This window comes from Lampetra planeri, chromosome 3, assembly GCF_965212315.1.
Source record: "Lampetra planeri chromosome 3, kcLamPlan1.2.h2, whole genome shotgun sequence".
Classification (NCBI taxonomy): Eukaryota; Metazoa; Chordata; class Hyperoartia; order Petromyzontiformes; family Petromyzontidae; genus Lampetra; species Lampetra planeri.
Window position 1 is genome coordinate 17990287 of NC_136109.1, and position 12266 is coordinate 18002552.

At 48.8% G+C, this 12266-nt stretch overlaps 1 protein-coding gene across 9 annotated transcripts in view; it reads right to left on the reverse strand.

Moving 5' to 3' along the window:
* Positions 1–12266, reverse strand: part of LOC144739426 (semaphorin-4A-like) — a 103980-nt gene that overhangs the window by 40848 nt on the left and 50866 nt on the right. For 7 of the 9 annotated variants that reach the window (XM_078622434.1, XM_078622403.1, XM_078622389.1 and 4 more), the window contains one exon: positions 2625–3022. In XM_078622434.1, coding sequence (XP_078478560.1) covers positions 2625–2772 — 148 coding nt within the window. In that variant the 5' untranslated portion in view covers positions 2773–3022. Of the gene's footprint in view, positions 1–2624; positions 3023–3134; positions 3438–3484; positions 4170–12266 lie in introns of those variants that run through there. The other 2 variants (XM_078622426.1, XM_078622419.1) reach the window with 2 other exon arrangements.

The window sequence follows — 12266 nt, forward strand, 5'->3', positions numbered from 1 at the left end:
ATGTGATCACAGTGAGGCATCAACAGGGCACAAGATGATGGCAAATGTCCCCTGGTTTGTGCCAAGAAACGTGCGGATTATTGGAGCAATCCACCTCCCCTATTTCACAATCGGGGCATTCCTCTGCATCAGAGGTTCTCAACATTTAGTCTCCACACCTCCACGGAACATCTCGGTATCTCTACCTATCAATGGATGTGTGGTGGATTAACCATTTCAATGCCTACAATTGTCGAGGATGGAGGAACGGACTGAGTAGGACAAAGAATGGGAAGAAGGAACCCTCCTCTTATCTCAAAAAGATTGACGACCCCCTCCCTGACCTGCCCATGTCAGCCGGTGTGGGAATTGGTCGTGGCGCTATCAGTAAACGGCAAGAACTGCAGAATGCTGCTCTGGAGCAACAGCAGGAGCAATAAAGCACTCGCACAGCGCTGCTCCGCTACCATGCGTGCCGTCATCCACTGCATAGGGCAGCATCCCTCACTCCACACACTCATTCATATGGAATTGGTCATACATCCTACAAACACGACCCCTCCTCAAAGAGTCGCGAAACTCAGCGTTGCTTATCTGAGTAAATCGAGGGCATTGTTATTATAATAATTGTTATTTGGGTGGAAAAATGTATCGATTCGTAAATATTTAAATCTTAAGGTGGCAATGAACACATAGAATGAATGAACGTGTAGGAATTAATGCCATTCAATTTTCACGCGTGACATAAATAATCGGTTCCATCTGCCCCTACAGCCACTGGGCGCGCTAACATTCAACGTGATGTAAAATAATGAACGGACTCGTAGCTCGAATCGTGACCCACATAATGAGCTGAGATGAGACTGGAGAAGGAGTGTCAGGGCAAGGCACATGTCAGACCTTTAACAATGATTCGTCACGGTTTCTTGACTGCATCTGCCCTTTAATGAATGGGGCGTTAAGTAAAAACATGTTTTTACTGCAACCCTTGATAATAAATGTATCCCCGGTCCAACTCCCTCCCGTGAAACACCACCCATTCCAATAAATCTTTCTAATGGTTGGAAGATCTCGTAAAAGCCGTCAAGCACACAAACACTCCCTGCTTTTGCGTCGTTCATTCTCGAGCACACAGGGCGATGGCATCCAGCAGTGGATTGCTCATGGCACGCGATTAATCCACCTCTGTTTGTCAGATGTAGTCCATACCACCCAAACCCTTCTTCTTCGATCCCCATTTTCTCTCCGCCCCTTCGTAGCGAACGTTTTTGGTCCCACCTCGCAGGCTTTTCTCGCGCACAAACATCTCTGCTTCTCATCGTTTCCTTTCACAGCGGTCGGGGTGTAAATGTGGCATGCTTTGTGCTCGGTCAGATAAGTGGGTGCACCTGTGCACAATCCCAACAACAGAGCGCCATAAAGCAAGCTAGCGGAGTCTCATGCATTGCCCAACTTCACGACGACACAGATAAACAACGTGTTATTCGAGTAGCAAAATCTAATCTTGTTGCACTATGCTGCACTTAGTGCTGGCATTTTTTCCCCCGAAATATCTAATTTGTGACTTGTCTGTCACCCCTGAATGTTCGGTGATAAATGTTTACATGAGTTCCTTTAGAAGTGTATTAATCTATGACCTGATTTTATACTTTACAGAGAGATGGTTAATATATAATTATTTTGCTAAGAAAAATTATCCAAGTTGTTTGGAAAAAAGTCAACAGTTTCTCATTTTCTCGGCATCTGTGGCATCTGCATTCTCAACAACGCATGAATCAAGCCCCTCTTGACACCCAATGTGTCTAGAAACCGCGTCGTTTAGACAAAGTGCAGCATTTTAATGTACGACAATAACGCTAAATTATCGCAAACGACACCCCATAACAATCATCGCCCCATGATGGCAACACTTTGGCGGGACCGTCCTGAAGAAGAGTCATGGCACTCGCTGAGGCTTTCCTGGATAAACAAGCGCCCTCGTAATAAGTGAACATTTAAGTCATCACGACGGATTTATTCCCACTTTTATATTAAAGATGCAACTCCTAAAGTTTTCCAATGCATTCTCAGCTTGTTATGGAAAATACAATTGGCATAAGTGTACAAGTTATGGGATTGTAACCAACTTATACATAATATATCCCTTAATAATATTAATAACAATTACGATTTACAGCCCTGACGATCCACTGCTGGATGGAAGCCTCCCCAAGCCAAGTCAGTCACAGGAGTTATTTTTAACCGTACCTCGCTACGCTCATCGGTGCCGGTTAACGAAGCGGAGAACACAGAACTGCCTCGGACATTAGTCAGCACTGGCGTTGGCCCTGGCTGGGAATCAAATTCAGATTTTTCAGCTCCGGGGCACAATTCGCTGCCACCGCATGTCACCGCTCCCCCGCGTGTTCCCCCAACGTGCGTCAACGTGAATTGCCAAAACGGCCGTCGTCACCGTAGCGTCACGGTCACGGGTGGTACTGCTTCGCTTTGCCCGCGGCCCGTTCACATTACCGAGCGCGATGCGGAACGTCCACCAAAAACAAGCAATTCATGGTAGCCCGGGGGAGTGCGCCCGTGTGAATCTGGGGTGGGGGAGAGAGAAACACCCCACGCCGAAATGCATGTCCGCGGCACCGGTCACCTACCCTGGTACGTGTGCGTGAGCCTTGGCGTTGCTCCAAGCTCCGTCGAGATCGCGAGGTGCACAGACAGAGCGAAGAGGCACGCGAACAGCATTGCTGTGGCCGTGCTGCAGCTCAGGCACGGGGCAAGGGCACGCGACCAACGACGCATGCCGAAGCTGCTGCTGCTGCTGCTCCCACGAATCTTCTCCGTGTCCCTTTAGTCGCCACAAGCCAATGGTCGGGATGCTTTTTGGCCGTCGGGTTCTTCTGCTCTTGGGGTTTCTTTCGTCCTCACGGCGAGCTCGCTTCGGCGTGGAGGGCGTGCTTCACGAGGCTCTCAACAGAGCCATGTTGCTGGGGACGGTCTCGTACGATCCTCTTGGACAAGGTGCGGTGATGATTTCTTCTGCGGCAATAACCTGCAAATTACACGCACATTAGACCAGAAAACGTAATCCTTGTAAATACTCTTAAGCTTCTCTCACATACGTGAATGCACATGAAATATTCTACCACAAATGGAAATGAGACCTTGGTTCGAGGAACAATAATGTGTTTGTAGACCACCCGCTGTTTTTAATACAGATTTTACAACATCATCGCACACGATGACAAATATCCATCCATTATCCTTGCAGGCTATTGGAAGAAATGCGGCTAAGCGAGCACTTATTCATGCTGCCACATCGCACGTGGGGACGGTGATATTGGGACAGGTTCCCAGATCCAGGACAGGTTCAAATATGAATTGCCACCGATGCTCTGCAAGGCTATACACATTGCGCCGACTCCAAAGCCATAATTCCTCCTATTCACACGCACGCTAACACGGACACTTCGGCCAGCACCCGTGCCACACACCAGCACACAACGATACTAACCAGGGTGCCGTCACATTACTTATTCACGCTGCACGCTGACAACTAAGCAGGATTTACAACAAATTCCTTTCTTATACATCTGCCAACTTGGAGATTGCATTCAATGTTTCCTGTCTCTTGCTATTTACATTTTTTACACCCACGCCGACCGCGATCAGGTGATTTCATCACCGCCATCTTTCACAACACCGCTGAGTCGTCAGTTCCTCACTCACTGTATGCAAGGTTAAAACAAAAAATTGTAATCTCGCTTAAAAATTTACAGACGAAGGCAAGTTCAATCTTCCTCATTCGGCCTCAAAACTGGCCTACAGACCACATAAATGCAGACAAAACGGGAACTGCGTCGTGGTTTGAGCAACCGACGGAGTCTCAGTAAATGTGTCCAATGTGCAAGGTAGACCCGCTGGTGAAATTGTGTTGTCGTAAAATACGCCAGACTTGCGCCACGCTACCGTTAACTTTAGAGCAGTGTCATCAATTTACTTCAGCAGAGCGACACCGAGCGTCTCAAGCGTCCTGCGTCGAGATGTTGGGGACATTCCATTGATGAGCGCTGTGCATGTGGTAGGCAATCAGAGGACCTGGGAGAAAAAAAACCTTGCCGTACAAATGGGTCCAGCAACCCATTTCCTGTACTGCCACCTTCCAGGTGACCTCACGTCCCACAAAAGAGGTTTTGTGAGTGTCATAAATCCGTGTGGTTCACCCGCCAGCCGTCGTATGCAAAGCAGCGGATGACAGGCGTGTGCCACCCTGCCTGGTGCGGTGTCCGGGGGCGCACGCCACCACCCCCCCCCCCTCGTCCCACGTGGCTGCCATCAATTACCTCCACTACAACTCGCGCACACACACTTGGCGCAAGGCCACGGTGCACGGCCCACGACCGAGTTCCTCAGGTGCTCTCGTGAGTCAGGGGCACATCCCCGAGTTCGAGACTAGACCCTAGGTCATTTGTTTACTTGATCTACTTATTTTCATCACTTCTAAGGCCCAACCGGATGGAGCTGTGGTTAAGATTGCCGAGTTCACCGTCGGAGCACGCTGGCGAATCTCTAGCCGCAGTCGGCCGTCAACTTGGCCCATCGTCTCTCCAGGGCCAACACACGGCGTGCCGTCTTGTGGGCAGGCCACCCGTGGATTAAACTCTTGGGAGGACAGTCGCTACAATACCAATGTGGAATCTACACCACAGCCAAGAGACGGGAGCACAGCGCCAATGCTCCTTATAGTGCGGGATACCGACTCAACATCTACAAAGGGGCCGTGAATGAGCTGCGAACTATATCATCATTATTAATGAGCGTGGCTTGAAGGGCATCCATTATTAATCGCATGCATTGCGTGGTGCCGTGCCTTCGCCGCGCGGCGAAGAGCAGCCGTGCAATAGAGGCGGCTGCGATGCGACAATCACGTCGCGCGATTAGGAGAGTGCGCGTGCAAAAAAAAAACAACGGGCCGGCACAGCGTGGCTGCGATGATCTCCGCCGTGCCTGCAGGGGAAAGAGGCTCCGGCTGCAGATAGACACGCGGCATGCAGCGCCAGATTCCCACACAGGTCGTGAGCGCATAATGGACAACTGGTGCCAACCAAGAGCTGTATCGATTTAATTGCTTGCTTGCGATCATCATCATTATCAGAGTCGGAGGAGGACTTTGACCTTTTATTCGTTGTGCAAAAGAAATGAAGGCACGTTTCCCGCGAAGCCGAAGCAACAGATTTGCGTGCAAAGTCGTGTTCGTGGATTGTGCACCCGCATGTACAATCGAATGCCTCTGGAGAGCGCAAACATTAAATATAAAGATCCCCCATACAACGCGCACAGGTTTGTTGGGGGAAAGCGCTGATGTTTGCATACCGCATCAGGAACTCATCATAAACCTGAGGTAGGACAACAATGTGCTTCTGACATCAATCGCCACCGATGTTGGCGAACTCACATCGCCGGATTCGTAGCGCGGCACACACACCACTGTGCTTCCGCCCCCCAAAGCGCAACAAAAGAAACAGCAACCATCACCACGGCGCTTGTGCCAGGCTAGGTGCACGTCGAGGTCACAGTGAAGTGTCGAACGCCCGCTGGGAGGAGGTCACGGGACAAAACCAGGTGCCACGAGTCGACTGAATGAGATGACTGCCCTGCTGCACCAACTGTGCCCCCTATTGTGCCAACTACACACACGTTTGTGTGTGTACCGTACACGCAAGAAATGCAAAACGTCAGTATTCCTTCGCCGAATTGAGCAACGAGCGGTTTTCATTTCCATTGGTGGTGCCGACTCAGCGGTGGGAATTCCACATTTGCATAGCAGGGACCAATTTCCCATCACAAAACAAACAACTTGCCGACTTCCCACCATGTGGTACGGATTTTATTGACCCTGAAAAGGATGATGGGATTCGTTGACCCTTGCTCAAATTTCAACTTGTGCCCTCACAAGCCAAAGGTTCACACAATGTGGGCTATACCCCCAAAAAACACTTGAGCTTTTTTCTTATTTATTTACATGCCAACATTTGTTTACAGGTCACTATTTATTTATACGAACAACAGAGCCGTGCATGAATATCTGGAACAGCATTGCCTCTGCTTATTCAGTGCGTGAACAACAGTAACAACGTGTAATTGTGCCACCTCTACTTTGCGCTGTTCACACTAATTGCCTTCATTTTACAACATTAAAATCCATCGCAGCTGGAAGGAATAACAATTAGGACTGATCCTTGCAGCGGCACGATGCTTCGTGACCATAAAACCACACGAGCTAAACCAAGCTGACCTATATTGAAAAAAGCGAAACGAATTATTTGGTGATGCTGCTGCTTTAGCAGTGGTCCACAAAGCACAAATAACAAAAGCATCACAATCCATAACATCGGGCTAAAAGGGAAAGTATATAATAGGTCATGTTTCAGGCAATGGCTCTTCTTCGCAGCACATAAATAGAGAGGTCAGAGGCGTTATTGACAAGCGCGCTCCGTTTTTTGTGTATATTTCAAAGGGTTTCCTTGTAACCGAATCAGTGCTGCTGAAATTATTCACTCTCTGATGGCTATGGGAGCCGAAAGGGGTTGTGTAAAGAATACTTCTTTTTTAAGCGCAGAGACAGATACACATGAAGGAGATGTACCGTCTGCTCATCTAAATCGTAAGATGGCAAAGCGGATCCCCGCCGAACCACGCTCTTTCTCACCAGCGACGCATGGATCGAGTTGAACACGAAGTTGAGGCAAACGGTGCAACGTCACACCGGTGTCAATTTGTTCAAGGAATTCCAATGAAGAGTTGACTCGGTATTCTTAAATCGGACAGGAAACAATTCCATCACTGCTCCTCTCTGCCTCAAAAGGCATTCATGGCAGTTGCCAAAGTGCCCCCGCTTTGTTTTTAAGTGAAATACAACAATATGGCGACTTAAACATTTCGTGACTGCAGGAATTCATATTCTTTGGTTCTTTCGGTAAAGTCACGTAGATAGAAAATAAAATTAAATAAAAAATGCAGTCTTCATCGTCTTCATCGTGTGAAGTTTAGAGCAGCATAATGCTGTTTTTTAAAAGATGAGTTACCAAACAAACATAACAGCTGCACTGACCCGATGACCTGTAGTTAGAGTTTATCTCAAAACTGCATCTTGGTGGCCTGATCAGATGCAGTTACCGATTCAGGACAATGCTGTTTGAGTTGACCCTACTTAGATTTAACAGACGATGATGATGTTGATGGTTATAATACTACTCCTGGTGTCTTTAGCAACTGCACAGATTTTTCGCTGGTTGGGGGGGGGGGTCCAAGCTATAAGTGAACCATCCGATAACTTGTTGAGATGCAAAAAGGTTTAGATCTCGTTACATTTACTACTACAGTAGACAAGAACCATCGTGCGTTGGTTACAAGAATAAACCATCGCTCATACAAATGTTTTCAGGCTTTACGGAAAGGATGCCTCAGAATTGAATCCTGTAAATATTGTATTTAGAACTTTACTGGGAGTTTACCTCTGCATAGGGAATGCATCCGATGGGAAATGCCATCTCACGAAAAAAGGCTTTGAGCAAGGAACGTTGTTTGAATATTCGGGAATTTATTTTACAAACGTATCTGTCCAAAGTATTAAAAATGTACACACACAGCAGGTTAGAGGCACTAAAGGAATTCAGTTTTGCTTAACTTAGGATTAACTTAAGATGAACTCATATATCCCGAGGCCTTTGAAAGGGTTGTTATTCTCTGCGATGTTGGGAACAGAGAGATGAGAAAGATCGCGAATCGGAGATTGGTGGCTATAACTGTTTGAGGTTGCGAGATTCGTTTAAGTTAAATATAATTAAGGTTTACTACTCAGAGCAGACTACCTTTGAAGAAAATTACACCGTGCAAAGGTGAGTCGGTAATACCAAATAAAACACGGCATATTAAAACCACCTGTTTCCAAGATTTTTTATACAAAATAACAATCACATGTATCTGTGCTAAGGATGTAATAATTCATCACCTTGTGGATTCTATGAATCACAATGATTTAGGTTCGTGACTCAATTCAACATCATCCGTCTTGATCAATCCACTGCTGGATGAAAGTGCCTGCCATCTGTAACGGTCCAGCGATGCAACATATTGCACCCAAGCGTCTGCGCCCAAGCGTCTGCGCCCAAGCGTCTGCGCACAAGCGTCTGCGCCCAAGCGTCTGCGCCCAAGCGTCTGCGCCCAAGCGTCTGCGCCCAAGCGTCTGCGCCCAAGCGTCTGCGCCCAAGCGTCTGCGCACAAGCGTCTGCGCACAAGCGTCTGCGCCCAAGCGTCTGCGCACAAGCGTCTGCGCCCAAGCGTCTGCGCCCAAGCGTCTGCGCACAAGCGTCTGCGCCCAAGCGTCTGCGCCCAAGCGTCTGCGCCCAAGCGTCTGCGCCCAAGCGTCTGCGCCCAAGCGTCTGCGCCCAAGCGTCTGCGCCCAAGCGTCTGCGCCCAAGCGTCTGCGCACAAGCGTCTGCGCACAAGCGTCTGCGCACAAGCGTCTGCGCCCAAGCGTCTGCGCACAAGCGTCTGCGCACAAGCGTCTGCGCACAAGCGTCTGCGCCCAAGCGTCTGCGCCCAAGCGTCTGCACACAAGCGTCTGCACACAAGCGTCTGCACACAAGCGTCTGCACACAAGCGTCTGCACACAAGCCGTCGCCTCCTCTCTGCGGTCGACGTCCCCCCCCACCCCCCCTGCCCCCCCCCCCCCGTTCGCTCCTTTAGCTGCTGCTCTGTAACTTTTCTTTCCCAGTGGCCATCATCGACGTATCCTGCGCAAAAAAACGTCAGCCGCAAGCCGCTTTTTTTCCCGACGTTCAAAGTTACATCCTTGACTTGTGTACATTCTCCAATCCCCGCATTTCCCGTTCAGTCTCAGCTTAATCCTCAGCATGTGTATCCCTGCTCTTCTTTGCACGCGTTTGGCCCGTCCTCTTCGTCGGTGTCCGATCCATCCGTCATAGCCGATCGAATAGTAACAAGAAGCGTACCGTCAAGCCGGTATTCGGTTGATTTTCAATGGTACCCAGCACTGAGAAACACCAAGTGCAAAATAAACCAAAAACAGAAATAAAAATTAAACCCAATAATCGTGACGGTAAGTAACCCCGGGACATGTTTGCTAAGTTGTAAACAATGCAGCGCATGCTACAAGGTAGACCGAGATGTGGGGATGATATGGTTAAGAAGAGTCAATTGAGTCCAGCCAAAGTTAATTTGCACCCGGACAAATGACGGCTTAATTTAAGAGTGGCGAGGAGGGAAGATTTACATTGGGCTATCAGTCATTTCCCACTGCAACGATTTCATGAATTGTCACCATCCACGTTTTTAACCATCTCATTTGTTGTACCGCTTCCTCATATTTTTTTCTCGTTTGTAGAGTTTGGTTCTTCGCATTCGCCTCAACGTAAATATAAGCAAGCGTTAGCATCAATAAAAAAAAAATCATCTCATCACACGCGCATTATTTTGATTCCTGTATTTGGATCATAATACAAAATATTTTTTTACCAAAGTATCAAAGCATCGTGACTCACTTAACCGTAGAAAAGTGTGCGGTCAGCTGGGATTGATTGGCATCGGCCACGCCACAGGATCGCTCGCAATTAAAAAAAAGAAAGCAGTGCTTTATTGTTTCGTCAAGGAGCGTACCAGTAGGTAAGGTTTGGGCAGGTAGTTTGGATAAAGTCCAGCATTAACGAATGTTGCTATTGAGAAAATAAACAACTCACTTATTTGGCCGCTCGTGGGACTTGTTCGTACACGTCAGTCCGCGCGGGGCCGTGTCGGCCCACACCGGAGTGGGGCGTGAAGGTGACACAACTCCGCCAAGGTAATGGCCACGTGGATACCCTCGTGATGATTTATCCTCCCCCAGCGATTCGATAGATTGTCACGCATTGGGCGTCGCGATGTTTTGCTGAATTAAAAAAATCCGTCCTTTTTGAGATAACGACGCGGCGAGTATAGAGCTGCACCTCGAGTGGGGCAGCACGAAGGCACCAGGTCCCAAAGTCACCTACCACGGCACAAGTGGAAACGTTGTACATTATCGGATGCCCAACATGTGCAATGGCATGGGCCATACGTGTACGGACAATAATCCCAATTTTGTTAATCCACTGCTGGATGATGGCCTCTCAACTCCACGTGGGCCATGAAGGCGGGGCGTGGGTTCAAGGAGTTGACCCCGTTGTCATCCCTTCTTCTCACTAAGTGAGCAGCAGCACGAACTGCTAAATCAACCACTTCCGCAAATGACTAAAACAAAGTTCCGCGTAGGAGAAACAAATTCCTGCGTGAGATTCTGCACCTGGTACGAATCGCATAAACGGGCGTGTAATCGTGACAAATGTCCTCTTGATCCTGCAGCAAGTTTGCAAAAGACATTCGCAGGGCATCTTCGGCTTTTAACTTTTCATTTTTGAGTACAAACAGGTGGCGTTTCCGCGGGACACGGACGCTCGATCAGAGCTGGGCGGTGGACGCAAGCCGCTGCCGCTGGCCAAGCCGTGCGAGCCCCTTTCAGAGGAGGCCAACACAGCACGCTGCAGCCAGCTCCCGACACGGCCCAGGAACAATACCGCGCTGTATTTAATTTCAAGCGCTTTTCAGAGCGAGGCTTAGTAACCGTAAACTCCGGCTCTTGCAGGTACAGACGGCAACCCTACACTGCAGTTCCATTTGATTTGCGACGAAAGAGGCCCAAATAAAAATTCGAACATATTTGGAGACTGGAGCACCGAGTCACTCGGATAGCTGATGACTGGTACCGAGGGGTTATGGGTGGGGGGGGGATGTGGGAAGGAAGGTGTGCGATGAGTAATCTGCAGAAAGCTGTCGCCGCGGATGAGATTCCAATCTGGAGAGTGGCAATGTTTAATGGACGAGTCACGAAAACTCCCGCCATTGATGCTATCAATCTGTACCGCTCCGAGTAAGACAATCTGCAGCTGCCCGCATCGCGACGAGAAGACCTGCTGCTGCTGCTGCTGCCGATGCTGAATTGTGCAACGCCGTGCGGCAAGAATGTGGAGGATGTCACCACCGCTCGTCCAGAATACGCACAAGGCAGGCCGGCGCCAATAGCCACGGCAATCGTGGCATCGGTTTCGTGCCCCCTCCGTGACTCGTGTCCAGCACCCCCCCCCCCCTACCACCACCACCATGGTTGGTGGTAAAGATCAACAGAAACGTGCCCCTTTGATTTCTCAGCATCTCACAGCAGAGTGAAAACAAACAAAAAAAACACAATTGTGGTTGGGGAACCATGTGCGGCGCGTGATACAGTATCGTGAAATATTACGTAAAAAAAAAACACGTAACAGTCCGACTAGACAAAAGTTTACTCTAATGGGCATGCCACATGCCGACCGACCGGCGGCACGCAGAGTAGTAAACTCTGCATTATTTATGGCCGATGGCCAATTAACTCCTAATTGCTGATAAACCCCCCCCCCCCGCAGGTTATAAAAGAATGCACCATGTGACCACATTTCCAGCGTTCCCTATTTAAAACAAATTGGAAGCATGAACAGCTTAACCTTTGTAATTAACCTAGATTCTTTCGACACTGCGGCGGCGAGATGTTAACTCCCTCTCCTGTATATTTGGAGTTTGTGCGTCGCTCTCCGTGGTCGCGGGGATTTGTTTTTTCTCCCGAGTCCTCCGGTTTTTTCCCTCCACATTTATTTGGCTGCGATACATTTCCACACAATAAGCCACTTCGCTGAGCTATCACGTGTGGCCAGATCGCTTCTGACAAAGAACTCTATCATTCTTAACCGGTTAAAATGAAAAATAGTTTAGTTTATGGTTTGAGAGAACTGTGTTAAAAAGCGACAAAATAAACAGCGGCCAAAGCTGCTCATTCTGCGACCACAAACGATCCATCAACTCCTTTATTTAGAACGTGTCGGTAGCGATGGCCTACTGAGGATAAAATTACTTTTGCAACAGATACCAGAGTCCAAAATACGGCGTTGCAAAAAAAAACCCACTCGACAATAGGTGAGGACGAATTCTGGCTCAACTCACGAATGCACGCAGTGTAACAGCAGAAGCCTCGGCGTTACACAACGACCAGGAGCAATGCAGTCACCGAGTCTCCCGGCCCCAACAAGCGAGCAATTGGCAAAGCCATCACACGTTGGGTTTTGGTCTTGAGGCGGGGGTTGAAAATGCACATTCCTATGGCGGGGCCCAGTCTATCCATAAAATAACTGTTGCCTTTCGGCAGCGGGGCTCACCGACTATGCACCGCCACGTAC